At 51.9% G+C, this 20,268-nt stretch overlaps 8 protein-coding genes across 8 annotated transcripts; 4 read left to right on the top strand and 4 right to left on the bottom strand.

The window, feature by feature from the left end:
* Positions 1-438: 438 nt before the first annotated feature.
* On the bottom strand, positions 439-1,904 carry SPSK_09179 (uncharacterized protein; the record flags this gene model as incomplete). Its single annotated transcript, XM_016735756.1, has 2 exons — positions 439-1,614; positions 1,683-1,904. The coding sequence occupies 2 exons, from the start codon at positions 1,902-1,904 to the stop codon at positions 439-441; spliced, it is 1,398 nt and encodes a 465-aa protein (XP_016587558.1).
* A 1,642-nt stretch (positions 1,905-3,546) lies between these two features.
* On the bottom strand, positions 3,547-3,894 carry SPSK_10065 (uncharacterized protein; the record flags this gene model as incomplete). The annotated part of the gene is made up of 1 exon (XM_016736623.1): positions 3,547-3,894. The coding sequence occupies one exon, from the start codon at positions 3,892-3,894 to the stop codon at positions 3,547-3,549; it is 348 nt and encodes a 115-aa protein (XP_016587559.1).
* Positions 3,895-4,665: 771 nt separating this feature from the next.
* On the top strand, positions 4,666-7,214 carry SPSK_08575 (transcription initiation factor TFIID subunit 5; the record flags this gene model as incomplete). The annotated part of the gene is made up of 4 exons (XM_016735168.1): positions 4,666-4,782; positions 4,856-5,041; positions 5,117-5,922; positions 6,041-7,214. 4 exons carry the CDS (start codon positions 4,666-4,668, stop codon positions 7,212-7,214), a joined length of 2,283 nt encoding a protein of 760 aa, XP_016587560.1.
* A 947-nt stretch (positions 7,215-8,161) lies between these two features.
* Positions 8,162-10,262, top strand: SPSK_08748 (sorting nexin 1; the record flags this gene model as incomplete). Its single annotated transcript, XM_016735336.1, has 3 exons — positions 8,162-8,782; positions 8,892-9,272; positions 9,396-10,262. The coding sequence occupies 3 exons, from the start codon at positions 8,162-8,164 to the stop codon at positions 10,260-10,262; spliced, it is 1,869 nt and encodes a 622-aa protein (XP_016587561.1).
* A 321-nt stretch (positions 10,263-10,583) lies between these two features.
* SPSK_09936 (50S ribosomal protein L36) lies at positions 10,584-11,090 on the bottom strand (the record flags this gene model as incomplete). The annotated part of the gene is made up of 1 exon (XM_016736503.1): positions 10,584-11,090. The coding sequence occupies one exon, from the start codon at positions 11,088-11,090 to the stop codon at positions 10,584-10,586; it is 507 nt and encodes a 168-aa protein (XP_016587562.1).
* A 1,324-nt stretch (positions 11,091-12,414) lies between these two features.
* SPSK_09937 (uncharacterized protein) lies at positions 12,415-12,921 on the top strand (the record flags this gene model as incomplete). The annotated part of the gene is made up of 1 exon (XM_016736504.1): positions 12,415-12,921. One exon carries the CDS (start codon positions 12,415-12,417, stop codon positions 12,919-12,921), a length of 507 nt encoding a protein of 168 aa, XP_016587563.1.
* Positions 12,922-14,081: 1,160 nt separating this feature from the next.
* SPSK_08698 (molecular chaperone HtpG) lies at positions 14,082-16,303 on the top strand (the record flags this gene model as incomplete). Its single annotated transcript, XM_016735286.1, has 2 exons — positions 14,082-14,342; positions 14,441-16,303. 2 exons carry the CDS (start codon positions 14,082-14,084, stop codon positions 16,301-16,303), a joined length of 2,124 nt encoding a protein of 707 aa, XP_016587564.1.
* A 477-nt stretch (positions 16,304-16,780) lies between these two features.
* On the bottom strand, positions 16,781-19,354 carry SPSK_08567 (protein-serine/threonineeeee kinase; the record flags this gene model as incomplete). The annotated part of the gene is made up of 2 exons (XM_016735160.1): positions 16,781-17,343; positions 17,488-19,354. 2 exons carry the CDS (start codon positions 19,352-19,354, stop codon positions 16,781-16,783), a joined length of 2,430 nt encoding a protein of 809 aa, XP_016587565.1.
* Between the last annotated feature and the right edge of the window lie 914 nt (positions 19,355-20,268).

The following is a 20,268-nucleotide window of genomic DNA, read 5'->3' on the forward strand; positions in this document are numbered from 1 at the left end:
TCCCTTTTGCTTTGCTGGGGTCCATACGAGCACCTTCCAACGCTCGCCACCAACTTCTCTCCAACTGCTCCGTCTATACTGCTCTCTCCGCTTTATATTAGGCTTTGTCGAAAGACGGGCTGTGTCGAGCTATTTATGTGTGTCCCCAACTCCATTCTTGTGTGTATTTGTATACGCTTTATCTCGTTGATTTAATTTTGGACGTCACTTTCATTTTAGAACCCCTCAGCATATACTTTATTTGTAGTTTTGAGTTTTAATATTATGTGTAATCTTGTTTAATTGTTCGTCGCTCCTTTCTACTGTGAATCTATTTGACCTAAAGGACGTCCAATTAAATTATCTAGTAAGGCGGAACCCAAACAAGCATGGTCAGTGATAACCTGACAATTTTTTCCGTCGAGAGAAAACCCCATTGCGTACCCATATACGAGTAGTTCAAGGAATACTCTCTATGCTTGCCGGCCTACACTTGCCACCTTCCACCTTACCGTTCTCGATTTTGTTAGCAGTCGCGCCCAGGCCCAGCTTTATCAAATGTCCCTCCATTGAGAGCTCTCTCTCATCCACAGCCTCGAGCTTGGCCACAGTGGTGCTCGGCTCGACCCAGAAATCAAAAATAGCTCGGAGCACGTGTCTTGAGTATGTCATTGGGAAGTCATGGCCACCTGGCACCACGGTCCAAGTTACGTTGCTGGATCCCGAACCGCCAAACATCGGCAATGCGTCTTTTTCATAGTCACACGCATCCACAACGTTGTCATGGCGGCCAAGGACAATGCAAAGAGGAAGCTGTCGCTTACCGTCCGCTGTATCACCGCCACGCACGAGCCGTGCTAGTTCTGTCCACGAGGCCTCTTGGCCAACAAGAGGCGCATCTCTAATACAGCTCATAATGGCGGGCACGAAACCATCATGGTGAGACAGCATCCACCGAACATACCGCCCCACTTGCAGACTCCAGATGACGCCCTGAGGTTCGGGGGTATGAGGTTCTGCGGCGGTACCGCGCTTGTCTGTGGTCTCTGTCACAGCCACTTCGAGGGGGTTTACGGTGCCTTCGTCCGTGGTCAGCACTGCAGGTGGTCTCTTTTCAGCCAAAACCTGCCGCTCTCTCGCCTTCTGCCCGTCTGCAAGTGGCCTACGCAGACGACGCCGGGTGAGATACGATAAGAGGCGCTCAGGAACAATGCCGGAGGTGAAGATAAGTCGGGCGCCCACACCAAACCGCTGTGGCCGAATGAGGCCAGCAGGGGCCAGCAAAATGAGGGAACGCAGCATGCCATGGAAAGCAGTCGCAAAATGAACAGCTACCCCGCCACCCATGGAGTAGCCAAGGAGGTCGAAGGCACCATCTCCGGTCCATGCCACGGGTGAGGAGGCGAGAGCACATAGCATTTGGGAACAATACAAACGCGCATCGTGAGGCAAGTCGCCGACACCATCGGAGAAACCACGGCCAAATAAGTCGAATAACATCACTCGACAGCCGGCACAGTCGACGAGCTGGCGGGCAATGCGACCGAGAGTCTGGCAGGAGGTCGAGATACCATGTACCATCAAGACCTTGCGGCCAGTGACAGGTCCGAATTCATATACACGGATGGAGCCATACTACGAAGCGGGAGTTAGCCAGGTGAGCCGAGTACGTATATCGGCATGCCACTGTGGGGATCACTTACCGGTGTCGCAACATCTCGGGCCCCGGGAAAGATATTAGGTGGATACTCTAGCTGAGCTATTTGGTCGCTCGATAGCTGGGGTAGGATTGACCGGAGAGGGCCTGTGATGGTTTTGACTCTGGTTGGATAGAGGGCCCTTCTGAGCAGAGCAAACACTGCTGTTAAGGCGACAGCCGTTGCGAGGACAGTGGCCATGGGAGTTGTGCCAGCCGGCGATGCCATGGCAGACATAACAGGCCAGCAGCGAGGTGGCGCCGAGGGAGTTGCAAGATAAGCAATGTTGTAGTGCCGCGGAGCGTGGCAGAGCACCGTGGAAAGGGAAAAAAAAGTGGAAGGGCTGATGTTGATTAATGAGGTACAGGTAACGAGAGGTAAGAGGTCAGGTGGGTTGCTCGATCAAAGAAGGCAAGTAATGGACAAGAGCAGGAAAAGGATAAAACTAACAAAGGAGGCGCAAAGGACCGCGAAGGCCGAAAACACGAGAGAGAGCGACTTGAGATCAACGCAGGTTATCGGTAGACGCAAGTCATGAAGCTGCCACAGCAACAGCATATTTTCACCTAGGACAGTTGGGTAGCTTTGCAGGTGTGCCACATACTTTCACTGTACCTAATCAGACGTCCTAATTACAACGCGAATTGATTACAACAAGTTTTTGGGGTAGGGGTTGGAAAGGGGATGGGGGACTATGCGCCGTAAATAAGTGGAAGACACGGAATCAAGACAATGTTATTTTCCGACACTACCCCCCACGGTGAAGATGGCGGGGAGCGCACATTGTAAGGTAATTACTAGGTGCAACGTATTACGACATATTACGGCGTACTCCGTACAGCGTATGGCATTTATGTGTATCACCTTCGTAGTAGGTTCGTTCGGGGATTTTGTAAGGAGATACACAAAAAAAAACACGAAAGAAACACGTATCGGTCGGACTTGGGTGCGTGATGCTTTTAATGACGCCGGGGAATAGGCAGGTTCTCTGATACCACGTGGTGATGGCGCTAATGTCGTTGGTGGCTACCGAGCTGGAAAAGGCCAGCGAAAGCACACTCTATCCCTAGGTCACCAGGTAGACCTCACCTCTTCCATTAAGGGCAAGGTGGTCGGGGTATCTATTGGAAACGGCGTCCCCTGTCCGACAGCTGCGAGCCATAATACCGCCGATTTTGAGTTTAAAATCTTATCTCGTATGTGGCTCGAAACGTCCTCCGCTTTTCGTGACAAGATAGCAACTGAGCAAACCTGCGTCAAGGACCCGAGGATTAATCCACTGCTAACCTATTATCACTCTTCCCTGTGTAACCGGGGTATCCATTTATCGAGCAGATAAGAAAATGCGCAAGCTGTGTAAATGAGCCTCTCCGTTAAGCCCTGGTTGGCAGTAATAATACGTCCTTTTCAGCTCTAGCTACTCCCATCCTCCAGCCAAACCCTGCATTGAGAGGGCCTTTGTGTTGTCGGCATCCATTGCTGCGTGCGTGCACATCTCATTCGCTGCCTGTATTACTTACTACATGGTGCGTTTGCGAGAACGTCCCGACGCAGAGAAAAATCTGGCTTGAGACATAACTACGGGTATCGGTGGTTCACTGTAAGTTCAGAGCATGACGCAAACAGCCGCCAAGGCGATCAAAATGGGTCCAGATTCCAGACTCACAGGTTCCCAGAAGTCCTGTTCTTGCTCAACGTGGCCCCCAAAATAGACCGAAACGCCGATGTGACTATGCGCCTGTGCCCCAATGTTCCAATATACCCAAACTCCGCATCCATCCCGCCCAATGCTTTCAAATTAGAGTACTCAAACCGCTACCACGAATGCCTTTCTTATTTAGAGGCGTGGTTAGGAAGGTGTGCAACCAGGTCACTTTTCAGCACCTGCTTCTCTCCGACCAGAGTCATTCTGGCTGAGTCGTTCCACAGTGGCCCTCATCGTGGACCACAATTCAGCTTCCATTTCACGATCGACCTTGTTGCTCCGGCTATTCAGCCAACCAACATCCAGACTACCAATGTCACCAACGCCATTAGGCTCCAAAGAAACCCCGGACGACCTGGACTCTTTCAGCGATATCAACCCCGCCTCCTCGAGACCCCAGATCTGCCGCTTGAGCCGAACGTCAACTGAATGCAGCGTATTCAGGAAATTGTCCATAGATTCCTTGAAAGTAGCAACCTGTGTCTCGGTGTGAGCGTCTGCAGCCCTGTCCATGCCTGGTGCTGTTCCCGTTGTATCTGCGCTGACCGCTTTGTCAGGGCTAGACAGTGGGTGGATCGTGTCGTTTGCGAGTGATAGGAGCTTGATTATTTCCTAGAAAACCAAGTAGAAAAGGCAGATGCCACGTTAGTCGTCAAACTACCTAGCGTAACACGGAGACAATCAGGGAACTCGTGAGAAGAGATCGTTTCGAGAAGCTGAGAAGGAGATTACCGCGCACATTATCGATGACCGCCAGCTGCTGAAATCGTTCAGCGAGCGTGAATGGCTCATGCACGCCGGGTGCATGTGGCTTACCGCCGGCGTTGTCGTCCGTTGCACTCTCCATTCGGAAATGTCTGTTTAATTGAAAGAGTAGGTTCACGTCAAAGCCAGCGACAAAACTAGCCCACCATTAGCCTAGTCCAGAAGTGGAGAGTTCCGATAAACCAATATAAATTATGCATGTATCCATAGATGGTGCATAGAGCAGAGGTGCAAGTGTGAACTGCTAACGCTTAACGCACAATTACTATTATTTCGTCTATCGCTAACAAGACCACCGCATGCGCATTCTCCTTCATGGCGACACAACGGAGCGACGATCAAATAACGCACCGTTGACATAAACTTCTTTTAACACGCACCTCATCTGCTTGCCACCTCCCTCCGGGCGCTGACTTGACGGCCATCGACACAAAGTTGAGTGCGATCGACTTTCCGCAACTTTTGTACAAGGGCACGCCGACGCGTACGATACACAACGCGCTGCATCTGAAGTAGCCCATGTCGGCGTCGAACGGGAACAACGGCCAGCATGGCACTGGCACAGGGCCGTCCGCTGCTGGTGGCTCGGGGCAATCCCAAGCATTAACAAACTCCCCGTCTGATTTGAACAAGATTGTGGGTCCGCCGTTGAATGAACGCGACGTTGATTGCTGTGCCTCTGAATATGACTAATTCCCCTCACATTTAGGTCACAGACTATTTGCTGAAGAAGGGATTCACGAAAACCGAAGCAACATTTAGAAAAGAGTCATCTAATGTGAATCCAGACGGCCGGCCGATTCGGAGGAAGGTTGATGACATGGGGCCTGAACGCTACCCTAAGTCGTTTCATCTTCTAAAGGATTGGATCGAGAATGGGCTTGATTTGTACAAGGTAAGGTTTTTCTAGTTTAGAATCCGCGAGTTTTGGCTTTGCACCACGAAGGCGTACTGATGGTTTGCTGTTTAGTTTGAGTTGAGGAAGCTTTTATGGCCTGTTTTTGTCTACTCCTTTTTAGACATGGTCGAACAAAACTTTGTACAGGAGTCCAAGCTGTTTCTAAAAGACGTTTGGTCTGATTTTGAAAACACCCATGCAGACGACTTGCGCGCGTTCGAGACAATTCAGCTCCCCATCCACGTCACAGAGAATCCCACGACTAAGATCTACCGTGGTAATAAATATCGCATTCCACTCAATCAGCATGTCAGCGGCCAGCTCTTTGGGTTTCTTGAGCGACAAGAAGATGCGGGTGGTAGTGTTATCACACTGTTACTACAAACATACTGCCAGGTCGACTCAACTGCCCGCGGACCGATTGAGCCCTATAGCTTCGAGGCAATTGCCCGCCGAGCTCAGAACGCTGATCTAGATGAAGCTGATGTTCGGGAGGGAATCCCGGGCGTTTTCACGGGTGTCAGCAACCGGGACATCTTGGACACACACGCGGCGTTGAAACTGGGCCCACTTCCCATGGAGCTGGAACTACGCGATGATGTGCGTGCCGAGCTTGAGGAACAAGACCAGCGACAACCACCCGCGGCGGGTGTTCCGTCTCTTGTATCAGAATTTGATGCAAAGATCAAGCAAGAGGAGGGAGCAGACGGTCCCTCACGTACCGACCTTCCCCTTCCGCCATCTCGTGCCAGAGATGTTGTCATCGAAATGCAGAAGATACGCGAGACCCGAGATCGGTTCCAAATTGAAGATCGGACCGGAGGTGTCGGCGTCCCAGTTTCAGTGTGCATGTTCACATTCCACAACACATGCGGAAGGTTCGTTAAACTGCTATATCTTTGTGGCTCTCTCTCTCTCCCTCTCTCTCTCTTTTCTTTTCTTTTTTAAAAGAAGAAGGGTTCGTCTGTTCGTCAATACTGACTTGATTGGTGACAGCGTTTCGTCAATGGCCTTTTCAAAGGATCATCAGCTTGTTGCTTATGGCTCAATGGATTCGTATATCCGCGTATGGAGCATTGATGGGAAGGCCTTGAAGAGCAGGATGCTCGGGGACACAGACAAAACAAATAACCGGAAGCTCATTGGGCACTCAGGCCCTGTGTATGGGCTCTCCTTTTCCGATGCCGTGACTGGGCTTAAATACAACCCATTTGACGAGAAACAACCGCCCGTCGAAACGGACTCAAAGCTTCTCCTATCCTCCTCGTCCGACGGCACAGTTCGTTTGTGGAGCTTGGATGTCTGGTCCTGTCTCTGTGTTTACAAATCTCATACAGGTCCGGTGTTCCGGGTACTTTGGAGCCCCCACGGCCATTACTTTCTGACTGCTGGTTGGGATAAGACCGTTCGTATTTTCACACAAGATCATGCCTCAGCACAGCGGCTGCTTGTAGGCCACAACACTAGCATATCGGCAATCGCCTGGCACTCCAACGGGACTTACGTCTTTTCGGCATCCGATGAAACGGACAAAACCATTCGCATGTGGTCCGCCATTAAAGGCGATTGCGTCCGAGTTTTTACTGGCCACACAGACTACATCAGTGCACTAGAATGCGCGCCGAATGGTAGGATCCTCGCAAGTGCCGACGCTGGAGGGACCATTATCATTTGGGATATCACGAAGGGAACTCGCATCAAACGATGCCGGGGCCACGCAAAAGGCGGCATATCGTCCCTGAGTTTTAGTGCAGAGTCAACCGTTCTCGTCTCTAGTGGCCTGGACGGCACCCTTCGCTTGTGGGATATCAACCTTCCAAAGGACGCCAGCAAAACCCCGGCCGCCCTGGGGACAGCGCCGGGCTCAGCTCTTGCCTCGTCAAACCAGTCAGGAGACATTGGTGGGACAGGCGGTGAGTCCCTAACCGGGGCTAGCTCTCAGGACCGTAGCATCACAGTTGGCGGCCAGCCGCCGTCTCCGGCCACGGCAGCAACCGCGGCCGGTGCGGCGAGCGGTACAAACAACGGTGGGGCGGGCAAGAAGAAAGGAAAAGAGGTGACAATAACACCTGATCAGATCAGCGCATTTGCCACCAAAAAGACACCGATTCTGCGCGCAGAGTTCACAAGGATGAATCTCGTTGTTGCAAGCGGGTGTTTTGACCCGTGAACACTGCGCAAGCCTGGTAGGTAAAGGTGCGCTGAGGTAAGAAAACTGCTAGCCAGCGTCTTTGGCGTAATTGAGTACTGGGCGTTTAGTTCCGCGGTCGTCCTGCTTTTAACAAGGCGCATGGCGTACGATATGTAGTCAAAAGAGCGCGTGGGAACAGTGTTTAGAGGGAATTAAATAGGAGCTTGGCTGTTTGTCCGGTGCAGATTCGAGAACATGGAGTATTGGCAACCTATGCCAGAAGCGAACATTCAAAAGTGCCACATCTGTGTTTATGTGCAAAGGGGAGCGAGGGTAGGTATCGTACTGTCCGTTCTAGGGGGTTGAAAGCCATCATGATTGTTATGTACGACATTTGTTGATATGCTCATTCTTTGCGTCGCCTTGTATCCGCATCAACAGAATGTTTTACTTGTGCATCTGTGAATTTTAGAACATAAAAAGGCACCGATGTATATATTGATGCGTACGAATGTACTCCGGATTGTTGTATACTGGAGCCTTCACGTCACCTTTTGCCCCAAACATGTGGAGAACTGTGCTCAGAAACGGAACAGGCAGATGCCAACTAAGGGGTTCGCGCACTGTGCGCTGTTGGATGTTGGAACTTGTTGTCGTCTGCGCTGCTGAGCAAATAAATGAGCGATTATAGCCGTTGTCACAGGGGGAGGGGAGCTTCGCGCGTGCGTCAATCTCGCCGCACAGTACCTTGCTGCACCCAGATCCCGCACGGAGTAAGCCGCCTAGATTTCCAAACCCAGCGAAGGGCCCCGGCGTCTTTCTCACAAACACACATATTTGACTTTGATTCCTGATTCCCTATTTTCTACGGCACACCTCGCTACTGATAAAGTACGAGCAGCAGTAAGTCAAGGCCAAGCTACAGACAATACCTTCTACACCTTTATGATGCTATTTCTGACCGTCCAAGTATCCCATTGCTTGCCATGGACCCCCTCGAAGAAGCTCCATGGGCCGACACTCCCCCTCAATCAACCACCTCCGTGACAACAGCGCTAGATGACGACGCGGCGATAACTTCGTCGACTGCGTCTAACAAGCCAACCTCCCTAACGCCGTCATCGGCCATGTCCTCTTCGGGGGGTCGATCGTCGCGCGTAACACCTCGTCGGCTTGTGGCCCAACCCACGCGCCTACAGGTGGTCGAGGATGATCCGCTCGGCCCGTTGGGATCTGCCGGCAGCACTTCAGTACAGGCTGGCGGTAATGCTACCAGCTTGGGAGGCTTGGAGTCCCCGCCCGTGCCTCCCTCGAAGGAGTTATCCTTACCTTTGCGCACAACTATACCGACGACATCCGGTGGAACAGCACGGGGCCCACCGGACCCGCATCGCATCGTCGATGACGACGCCGACAATAATTATGGTAGGGCACCGAGGGCGCCCCCCCCCGTCGCTGCCGCGCAGCTGAGTCCAATTCGAACGACGAGCCGGCCGAGCGTTAGCGTTGAGCAGGCTGCGAAACCGACATTCTCAATTACTGTCGGTGACCCGCACAAGGTTGGTGGTGCTACGGGTTCGCACATTGAGTACAGTGTCAAGACAAAGGTATTTTTTCTGGTTTGTTTTATTCATATTATTTCATTTTCTTGGGCCGAGGCAGTTTTGCTATGTATAAAATAATATCTTGTCCGCATCACTAACAATATTGTCATAGACCACTTCTAAAGCTTACAAGCATGGGGAATTCGTCGTCAACAGACGCTACCGCGATTTCCTGTGGCTGTATAACCAGCTGCATGCTAATAGCCCAGGTGTTGTCGTTCCCCCTCCGCCAGAGAAGCAGGCTATGGGCCGCTTCGAAAGCAACTTTGTTGAATCAAGAAGGGCGGCCCTCGAGAAAATGCTCAACAAGGCTGCTGCGCACCCAACGCTGCAGCATGATGGCGACCTTAAACTGTTTTTAGAGAGCGAGGCGTTCAACGTCGATGTGAAGCACAAAGAACGCAAAGAGCCCAATCTGGGTGAAAGCAAAGGCATCATGAGCAGCTTGGGTATCAACGTTGGTGGTGGCGTCAAGTTTGTTGAGCAGGATGATGTGAGTCGGTTTCTTTTCTCTTCCCTCTGCCTTCCGTCATTTCTATTTATATTGCCCTTACACATTAAGGCCGATCTTTCGCATTGTGTGTTTGGTTGGCATCGCTAACTTATCTTTTTGAAGTGGTTCCACGATCGCAAGATCTATTTAGATGCACTGGAAAACCAGTTGAAGGCGCTTTTGAAGGCTATGGACACAATGGTGAACCAGCGCAAGGCTATGGCCGAAGCAGCGGGAGAATTCGCTGCATCGTTACACGCTTTATCCACCGTCGAACTGTCGCCAGGATTATCGGGCCCGCTGGAGGCCCTCTCGGACTTGCAGGTAACCATTCGCGATGTCTATGATCGTCAAGCCCAGCAGGATGTGCTCACCTTCGGTATCACCATTGATGAGTACATTCGCTTGATTGGTAGCATCAAGCAAGCCTTCTCGCAGCGCCAAAAGGCCTTTTACAGTTGGCATACCGCGGATGCAGAGCTCCAGAAGCGAAAATCTTCACAGGACAAACTTCTACGGCAGGGCAAGAGTCAACAAGATCGTCTCAACCAAATCAACGCCGAAGTAGCAGATGCAGAAAAGAAAGTCCACCAGGCCAGGCTTCTCTTTGAGGACATGGGCCGCTTGATGCGAAACGAGCTGGACAGGTTTGAAAAGGAAAAGGTGGAAGATTTCAAGAGTGGTGTGGAGACTTTCCTGGAAAGCTCAGTGGAGGCACAAAAAGAGGTTCGTGCGATTGCCAAACACGTATCATGCTCATCTCTATATATTTCGCACCTGCCCCGATCCCATCGTAAATTTGAAGAAGAACGAACCGCTGACCGTCTTATACAGTTGATTGAGAAGTGGGAGACCTTTCTCATGCAGCTTGATGCTGAGGATGACGAGACTGTCTTTTACAGGCCCCCCGTCTTTCATCCGAATAGCAAACCAGCTGGAGACACGGCGGTGGACCGGGCCAGAGCCCGGATCGACGAAGAGTCAGACTAGGAAGCGTGCATGCTTACGGCTGCGAATAATAGTGTGCTTCACTTACGACGGTGGGGGTAGGTTTTGTTGAAAGGCCAATAATGGCAACCTTGGCGAGGTGAACGGCAGGGAGGTGCACGTTAAGAGAGCGCTTGCTTTGTTGTTTCTTATGCCTAATGGACATACATAGAGAGGGTGACGGCAGGCTTTGTTGTAATTGACTTCTGTGCTGGTAGCTTTGTTTCATACATTATTTTTGTAATCCTATTAGCTACACATCCTCCTCTCACATGCAATCAATTTCACCGGACGCGCCACCCAGGATTCTTGCACCTATACCCATCACTTCTTTTTTTTGTCCTTTCTCGCCTGCTCCTTTGCACTCAGTCCTCCGCCTTTCGTAGGCTCTTCCTTGGCCGCGTAACCGCTCAGCAGATCGGCTAGCGTGTCAGGCGAGTCTAGCAAGCGCGTGTTGCCTATGGCCGCGTTATTTGCCGATGGTTCGGCCGTTTGGTCCTTTGGTTTTAAGTGCGTAACGTCTTCTCCTTCAGATGTTTCGTCTGCCAGAGAATCCCAGCTGCGGCCGTAGCGGTTGCGGAAGGCGGCTAGCCGTCCAGCCTCGTCAACCTCAACATTGCGTAGTGACTTTTCCGACGGCTGCCAGACGATATGATTGCGGCTATCTTTATTGCAACGGTGCAAAGGATGGGGGTTTGTTGTGCGGACGGTGAATGTGCTGCCGTCCGAAAGCTGAATCAACTGCGTAAACTGATATGGCCGTTGTGGGCGTTGGACCAAGCGCGCCTGCAGGGAGGTGGTCGTCGATAGATCCCGCCGCCCACTTGCCATTAGCGAGCGCCGAGGGAGGCAAGCCCGCAGCCGAGCTACCGGCGCCCCTGGCTGTGCCAATTGCAGTGCGAATAAATCGTGTGTGCGGGAAATGGTAGGAAATGTTGAAGAGGCACAAAGTCGGCGCTCGCAAAGGGCGAAGACCATGATCGATTGCGTGTTGCGTAGGAGGGTTTCGCGTACTGGGCAATTTTGTAAGGCAAGGATTGGACTGTGTTCGTCGGTGAGATTGAGTGTCGCGGAAGAGGGAAGCGAGACCCTTGTGCTCGCTGTTTGATGTCGTGATCTCAATTTGGCTGCCTAAGTAATTGGCACTTGGCATGTTACGAGGTTTGTACTTTTCTGCCTCAGGTTTTGGTCGACCCTAGAAGAAAAAGCAAGTGGGGAAAAAGTAGCCTCGTCCTATTGGCACAGTTTTACTCCTCCGTATTTTTCCTTATCCTAAACTCACAGGCGGTTTAGTGTATGACGGTGTGGTATCATGACATAAAATTATATTTGCAATCATTTACTTGCCCGGCTCTGGTGAGCTCTGGTGATAAGAGTATAAAACAAGAAATTAAGCCAACCTACGATAAAGATATACATCATGTGGATGAAATCAATGACCGTGCTTTTGGCGCTGAAGACGGTGGCGCAACTTACAGGGTAACGGTATAAATAACGGCGACACAAGGACCTCACAGTTTTGCCCTTTGCGTTAGACCTCTCTAGCGGCTTCGCACCTAAACTATCAAATCGCAACCCGGCGATCTCACCTCTTAACATATCCCGATCTTGCAGAAACAGAACCGCGTCAATTGCCACGACCGTGTCACTCACGGCCTTCAACAAATTACACAGGCACCGCCATTGGGACGATGAAATGCGAAACCGTCGCATCCTTGGCTGCCTAGCTGGGAACGTAGCCTTGCTACCTCGCCACACTAGGCCCCAATGCAGGTGTTTCCGACGTGTTATACAACTGCAGCTGGCTGAGCAACATCGTGGGTAGACTATATGCAGTCTCGTCGGGCTTCCTTCGACTTGGTCTCTGTGACATAATTCTTGCACTTAACTAACTGGTGTAATGGGAAAAGATGGCCGATGTAGGCCCTCCCATCCGAGGCGCTCTTTTGCCACGTCCGCGGCAATTTGTTCCCCTTCTGGTCACTACAGTCGCCGTGAGCAAAGGGCAGACAACAACACGGCGCCCCTAATATTGCCAGAGCACGCCCGCCACATCTTGAGGCACGTAGCAGACTCCGTTGTTGTCTGCACAGCACATTCACAAGACACAGCACCGGCCCCGGGCGGGGATGCGGCTGTCCCTGTTGGATTGACAATGTCATCCTTCGCGCCACTCAGCTTGTACCCGAGTCCGGTGATCACATTCAACATAGCGGTCCCTAGCCGCACAGAGCTGGTGATTGCCAAGACGAAGCATTTCATGATACACATTCTTTCCGGGGATGTCCAGGGAGCCCGTCTTGCAGACGTTTTTCGAACAGGAAATTCACAGCCGGCTAAAACACTCGGTGCATTACGGCGAACCGGTAGCCAAGTAGTGTGGCCGGAAGCACATCCCGGGTATCACAAAGACCACGAGCAACCATTTCTCCGGGGAGCAGGCGTGCTCTACGTGCTTCGCTGCCGGCTACTAGACAAGCCGTTTGGAGGGCTGGTTCCGGTACGCGATCACGTCGTGGTCCTTGGTGAGATTCTGGAAATTATGGACGGAGAGGCTGAAGCGGTAGACGGCGCTGGTGCTCCCCGCTTTGGTCTCCTGTATGGCGACCGCCACTACCGGCGACTGAACGGCGCTGAGCTGAACACTGAATCGGAGGAGTGAACTAGGTGAGCTACCAGGGCGCCTTTGGACTGGGATACGAGATAACATCCTACATGGCATTCCATTTTGTTTTCTCAGCCAGTAAACAGTACGAACTTACATGCTTTTGTGACTTTGTACTCTACACTTTTGGCTAACAGAAAAGTGCAATGTAATAAGCCGTTGCTCTAACAGAGACATTACCCCTGGTAACCTTGCCACATTACATAGCCGCAACAAGTAACCTTTGAACCGTTGCGTTCGTTGGCTCGCGATCATTGGTTTAGTGCATAGGCGATAGGTATCCATGTGGCAAAAGGCCTAAAGAAAATGGCGTGGTAAAACATTTAAATTTAAATATATACATAAAATAGGCGTGTTTTGCCGATACTTCACACTGCACGAGAGAAGCGTGTGAACGACAGAGAAGCGAGTGTGTTGACACAGCGTCTTTATTTGCTTGGTCCAACTAAGTCGGCGCCACGCACACATTGACACTGTGATACAGATCGTTCTCGAAACCAAAACTTTGTCCAATGTCGAAAGCTTTGTGTGGGGCAACTATAAGTGAGGGCACCAAAAAAGTGCCTCAAAAACCCAACGCACCCCTTCCTTCGCCCTCATTGGGGTTCTGCCCCACTCTTTACTATCCGGGCGAAGGTAACAATCCTACCAATCATGTCTACGTTCTGGTTGCCATGGTGGCCCAGCCCGGCCAATCATGGAAGCTTCTAGGGGCTAGAATGGTAGAATCCCATAGAATGTCCACCGAAAGCTCTAGGCTGGTCGGACCTGCAGAAAAAAACTTGCCCTTTTAAGCTGTCACGGTCTACGAAAGCTCTCCCTTCGTTTCTTCCCTTTACTTCCTCCTCTCCTTTCCACCCAGTTTCTCCTCTGCCAGTCTTCAATCAATTTCATTGTCAGTCTACGACACTTTCCACCTTTTTTCCGGACGACAAAACAACCAGTCAAGCACCTTAGCATCTGTGAGTTTGCATCGCACCCACCACCATCGACATCAGCTCCGCGTACATCCTCACTATCAAATGATTTTATATCCCTATCGATGCAGCCTCAAATCAAGAAAAGATACACCACGAGTGGCTAACTAAAAGTTTTTGTTATTTTATGCTCCAGTCTTCAAGAAATTATCTGTTCTGCCGTGAACAGCATCCGCCAAGATGTCTGGTGAAACTTTTGAGTTCCAGGCTGAGATCTCTCAGCTCCTGTCTCTGATCATCAACACCGTCTACTCCAATAAGGAGATTTTCCTTCGGGAGCTTGTTTCCAATGCCTCTGATGCTCTGGACAAGATCCGGTACGAGTCATTGTCGGACCCCAGCAAGCTGGACTCTGGCAAAGACCTCCGCATCGACATCATCCCTGACAAGGATGCCAAGACTCTTACGATCCGCGATACGGGTATCGGCATGACCAAGGCTGTAAGTACATTCGCCAGCGTATTCTTTGTACCGCCAACCACTGCTTGACTACGTAACGGGTGTGGTCTGAGACGGACATGAGCTAATATATTTTGTAGGACCTCGTCAACAACCTCGGTACTATTGCTCGCTCGGGTACCAAGCAGTTCATGGAGGCCCTGACTGCCGGCGCCGATATCTCCATGATTGGCCAGTTCGGCGTCGGTTTCTACTCGGCTTACCTGGTTGCCGACCAGGTTAAGGTCATCTCGAAGAACAACGACGACGAGCAGTACATCTGGGAGTCGAGTGCCGGCGGCACCTTCACCATCCTCCCGGACACGGAGGGTGAGCCCCTTGGCCGTGGTACGAAGATCATCCTGCACCTAAAGGATGAGCAGATGGACTACCTTAACGAGAGCAAGGTTAAGGAGGTGATCAAGAAACATTCGGAGTTTATCTCCTATCCTATCTACCTCCACGTCAAGAAGGAGACTGAGAAGGAGGTTCCAGACGAGGATGCTGAGGAGGAAACTACTACTGAGGACTCCGACGATAAGAAGCCTAAGATTGAGGAGGTCAGCGACGATGAAGACGGCAAGGAGAAGGAGGACAAAAAGAAGAAGACAAAGAAGGTGACGGAGACCACGATTGAAGAGGAGGAGCTGAACAAGCAGAAGCCCATCTGGACCCGCAACCCGCAGGACATAAACCAGGAGGAGTACGCTTCATTTTATAAGTCGCTCACAAACGACTGGGAGGACCACTTGGCCGTTAAGCACTTCTCGGTTGAGGGTCAGCTCGAGTTCCGCGCTATCCTGTTTGTCCCGAAGCGCGCACCTTTCGATCTCTTTGAGACGAAGAAGACGAAGAACAACATCAAGCTCTACGTTCGCCGTGTCTTCATCACCGACGACGCTACTGATCTGGTTCCTGAGTGGCTAAGCTTTATCAAGGGTGTCGTCGATTCTGAGGATCTTCCCCTGAACTTGTCTCGCGAGACACTGCAGCAGAACAAGATCATGAAGGTGATCAAGAAGAACATTGTGAAGAAGTCAATTGAGCTGTTCACTGAGATCTCCGAGGACAAGGAGCAATTCGACAAGTTCTACACGGCCTTCTCGAAGAACATCAAGCTGGGCATTCACGAGGACACCCAGAATCGCCCTGCGCTGGCCAAACTTCTGCGCTTCAATTCAACCAAGTCGGGCGATGAGCAGACGTCGCTGGCCGACTATGTCACCCGGATGCCTGAGCACCAGAAGAACATGTACTACATCACTGGCGAGTCCATCAAGGCTGTGTCCCGTTCGCCTTTCCTTGACTCCCTAAAGGCCAAGGGCTTTGAGGTACTGTTCCTGGTCGACCCCATCGATGAATACGCCATGACACAGCTGAAGGAGTTTGAGGGCAAGAAGCTGGTTGACATCACGAAGGACTTCGAGCTTGAGGAAACCGACGAGGAGAAGAAGACCCGGGAGGCCGAGGAGAAGGAGTACGAGGGCGTCGCCAAGGCTCTGAAGAATATCTTGGGCGACAAGGTCGAGAAGGTTGTTGTCTCCCACAAGCTGACGGGCTCGCCTTGCGCTATCCGTACCGGCCAATTCGGCTGGTCTGCCAACATGGAGCGCATCATGAAGGCCCAGGCCCTGCGTGACACATCGATGTCGAGCTATATGTCGTCCAAGAAGACTTTTGAGATCTCTCCCCAGAGCCCGATCATCAAGGAACTCAAGAAGAAGGTTGAGGCCGACGGCGAGGACGACAAGACTGTCAAGTCCATCGTCCAGCTGCTGTTCGAGACATCTCTGCTGGTGTCTGGTTTTACCATCGACGAGCCTGCTAGCTTTGCCGAGCGTATCCACAAGCTGGTCTCCCTCGGCCTGAACATTGATGAGGAGCCGGAGATCGACGACGCGGCTCCTACTGAAACCCCGGCTGTTGCCGATGCTGGCGACAGCGCCATGGAGGAGGTTGACTAAAACCACCAAGGCGAACGCTCCAGCTGACAAAGAGCTGTTGCGGTGGATGGATAATAAAATGAATTGGAGTTAGGACTGGCCTGGCTGTGTTATCTGCGTTACATGATGCCTCGTATTTCGCGCGATTTTTTTGATGGATCACCACGACGGCATGTTTCGTCGACATTCTCACGATGTTCAGTGAACATGACTTACGTGGTATCATTTTACTTGTTGAGTATGTAGACCTGCATTAAGGAGGTAATTTTCCATGGTGCTCTTGCGAATATGTCTATATAATGTGGATGTGGTTGCGATCTGTAAAGGCGTGTATTACGTCATTGAGCAACTTGTGGCATTGTCGAAGGATCACGACCGATCCCGACCGACCGGAACCCATGCCTGCGTGCAGAATGCTAGAGACTACAGAGTAGTATGAGATTAGTAGCTTTGTAACAAAGTATGGGGTACATAAAATCAAACAGCTTAAGTCGACTGTCATGCAATCTCCTCGCCCTCTTCCTCTTCCCTGAACTGCAAACCGCCCTTAACAGCCACTGCATCATGAACCCAAGCACTTTCCGCCACTTGAGCAAGGGTCCATCTGCTACGGGCTCGCTTAAGAAGACCCTCGGTTATCTCCATTGCGCCTCCTAATCCGCTCGCACGAAATTTGGAAATATCTCCTTCGTGATCCCCATCATCGCCAGCAAACTGAATCCAACGCCATTCCACACGTGCGATGCGGTGGCTAGTCCTCGAGCGCATTCGATGAGCGTCGCTCATTCCGGGATTCGGATCAAACGGTAGCCGGCCTTCTAATAACGCATAGAGTAGTACACCCAAAGACCATGCGTCAGTCGCACGACCGTCGTAGGGCTGGCCCATTATAACTTCTGGAGCAGCGTAATCGTCTGACCCGCAGCGCGTTTCCAGTTTCTCATCGTCGGCAGCTCGTCTCGAAAGCCCAAGATCCGTAAGCGTTGTTACGCTGTATGGATAGTATTCCCAATCAACGACGCCCTCTGCCAATTCCTTAGGAGTCAAGTTGACCAGCACATCTACATTACAGCACCCGCGTTAACATAGTGAGAACACCTCACAACACACGTCATACCTTGTGTGCAATCCTGGGCAATGCACGTATGTGCACGGTCCTAAAAGCCAATAGTGCCAGTGGACGAGGGTAGGCTGGTGTTACTTACTTTCCAGTTTGATATCACGGTGAACAATATGTTGCCCATGGAGATATTGCACGGCACTGACAAGCTCAGAGAATATACGTGCAAGAAGTCGTGGTGAGAGAATGTCGCGATGAGCGCTGGCAATATCAAAGAGGTCACCGCCGGGACAATAGCTTAGTACAAGAATTGCCCTAGTTGGCTCAATGTTCCATGCTTTGAGGCGAATAAGAGACGGATGGTTGATACATCGCATAATCTCCAGCTCGCGCTTAAGGCTCATTTCAATACGATCCTCAGAGGCGCCGCCTTTTGGGCCATGCTCACATATCTTGATGGCAACGAGAGTGCTGCGGTCATAACAAGACCGCGGTGCTGAGCCTGAGATAGATGAGCTTTGGGTAGCCGGGCCTGTATCCTCGCTGGACAAGGACATCCGGTTCGTGGCCAACATAACACGACTGAAAGTGCCCTGGCCGAGCAGCTTGATAGAGCGCCATCGCCGTCGTTTCTGATCATCGCGACCAAGGGCCTCGAAATACTCTTTACTCTGGGCAGTTGCCTGGTCTCTCTCTGAAGGCGCCGCTCCATCGCCCATGAGCATAGACGATTCACTTGGGGGGGGCGTCGGTGGCTTTTCAACAGGTGTGATTCCGCGAACTTCAGAGAGGTGAGGCTCACGACGCATGTGTGGCTCACATGGAGTTTCAGCGTTTTCTTGACCAGCATCCTGTTTGGAATGAGTCGCAGAGACAGTGACCATTCGAACTGGCGACAGCACCGAGTTGGGGACATATTCGCTGAGGCTTCTCCCCCGTGTGTGTGCTGGTTGGATATCGGAGCGCATATGGCCAGTCTCAGGAGGTCGCACTGGGTTTCCAGCGAGCAGCTCAGCATAGGCTTTTCTCTTTGCTTGGTGCGCCAATGCGGCAGTGAGGGATTCGCCGTTCGCAGTAACAAGGGCAGAGTCAGGCATCCCTGTTACCAAATGTACAGGGGTTTCAATCGGAGGTGAACGGCCCAGTTTTTTCCAGGGCCCTGGCGAATCTCCAGACAATAACGGCGAGGGTAAAGGGGTAACGTCCCCCATAGCCGAAATTATTGGGCTCGGGACGGTAGAGCTGGCTGCAGAGGCAGTCCCAAAGCCGTGGTAGGCGGTGGTCTTGAGACTAGGTGTACGAGACACGGGCTGCAGAGACGTGTTTGAACCTTTGTGCTGCAAGGTAATCGTGGAAGGGCGTACGTGGCCCGAGTACGGCGTGGAGGTGATGCTCCCTGACGGGGACACATTCGAGGTCACTGGGTCTGACGTTTGACGGGGAGTGGACGACGCTGAGGCCAAGGATGAATCGGCGGACTGAACGTCTGTCTGAAGTCGCAAGGAATGAAGTCCGCTAGTACGAGCTGTGCGAGCGTAGTGGCTGCTGAACGGAACGTCCGACTCCCGATCAAGATCGTTCGCGGAGGGCGGAGAGGGTGTTGGGGGGGAGCGTGACTGTGGTGGCGACGGAGCAATCGTTTGAGATCGGAATTGAACGTCGCCTGTCGGGAGGCGAGCGGGTGTTGTTATAATCGTCGTCTCCGTTTCCACCGTCGCAGCTGTTGCCGCCGGGGACGAGTCAGATGACAACGTCAAAGGTAAGGCCAAAGAGGTAGCAGTCACTGGGACAGAGACCTCGTTTAAAATTGGAAGGTCCACAGCGTGCGTCGTGGACGTTGCGGGAGGGGTGACAGTAAGACAAGAGCTATCATCGAAACTTGAGAGCATAGGACTGCCCGGCGTATCTATAGAATCGGCAACAGGTGTTTCTGAACCACAACGAGAGCCTGGGTCATGGGGGACAGCACTGTCGGTGCTTCGTGGCGTCTGAGGCAAAGCGCTGTGGTCCATGATGCACGTGGTGGTGCCCGGTCGAACCAACATACGCAGAGCGCTTCGGGGCAGCTGCCGGAAGGCCGCCTCGGACGGTGAACGGTCCGGATCGTCGAGTGTGTCAAGCACTAGGAGCGTACTTCGAAAACGTGAGAAATTGTCGAGCGCGTCAGTTTGTGGGGTGGCGGACAAGACGCAAGGTGCCGGAGGAAAGTTGCCAATAAACAAAAGCAGATATAGCAGACGCCGTTCGTGTTGGCCGATACTCAAAGCTGCCAACCGAGAAACAGTAACACAAGTCGGAGCTGCAAAACTGCAAAATCAGAAAACAACGGGGAAAAAATCGGCCCGGCGCAACGTCCGCAATGCGCTGGGCGGAAAATGATGTCTGACTACCGGTCGATGGATAATGTCGCGATAATATTGGCAGGACAAAGATATGGCTGCTGCACAACGGCATGAGTGGCGAGGCTGGCCAGACGAGGCACCGACACACAGTGTCGGCTCGGAGCGTGGTCGCAAAGCGTGCATTCGAAGCCCAGTCCACAGTCACCACGATGCCTCCTTTTCGACCTGGCAATGGGCAATTCTCTCTGGCTTGCCTGGGGGGGCGTCATTGACAGCTCCATTTTTACAAGGGATTACGCATTTGAGTCAGCCGTGACCAGGCTAAACCAGCTGGCCAGATTGTTTCGAGTACTCGTACTTAACTCAGTAATACGCCCGAGGGACACACAAAGTAACGTAACGAGCGGTGCCGTGCATTAGGCTCGAAACGGCAAGCGCGTTGTTATTAGATTGCAGCAGCCAATCATAGGCACATGGCAGGCCACCGTCACACACACCACTGGACCTCCAGGTCTCTCCCATGCTATGTTTTACAGACACAAATACTACATACGGAGTCGGCTGGGGGACGATAGGATGATAGG

This window comes from Sporothrix schenckii (genome assembly GCF_000961545.1).
Source record: "Sporothrix schenckii 1099-18 chromosome Unknown Cont44, whole genome shotgun sequence".
In the NCBI taxonomy this organism is placed as follows: Eukaryota; Fungi; Ascomycota; class Sordariomycetes; order Ophiostomatales; family Ophiostomataceae; genus Sporothrix; species Sporothrix schenckii.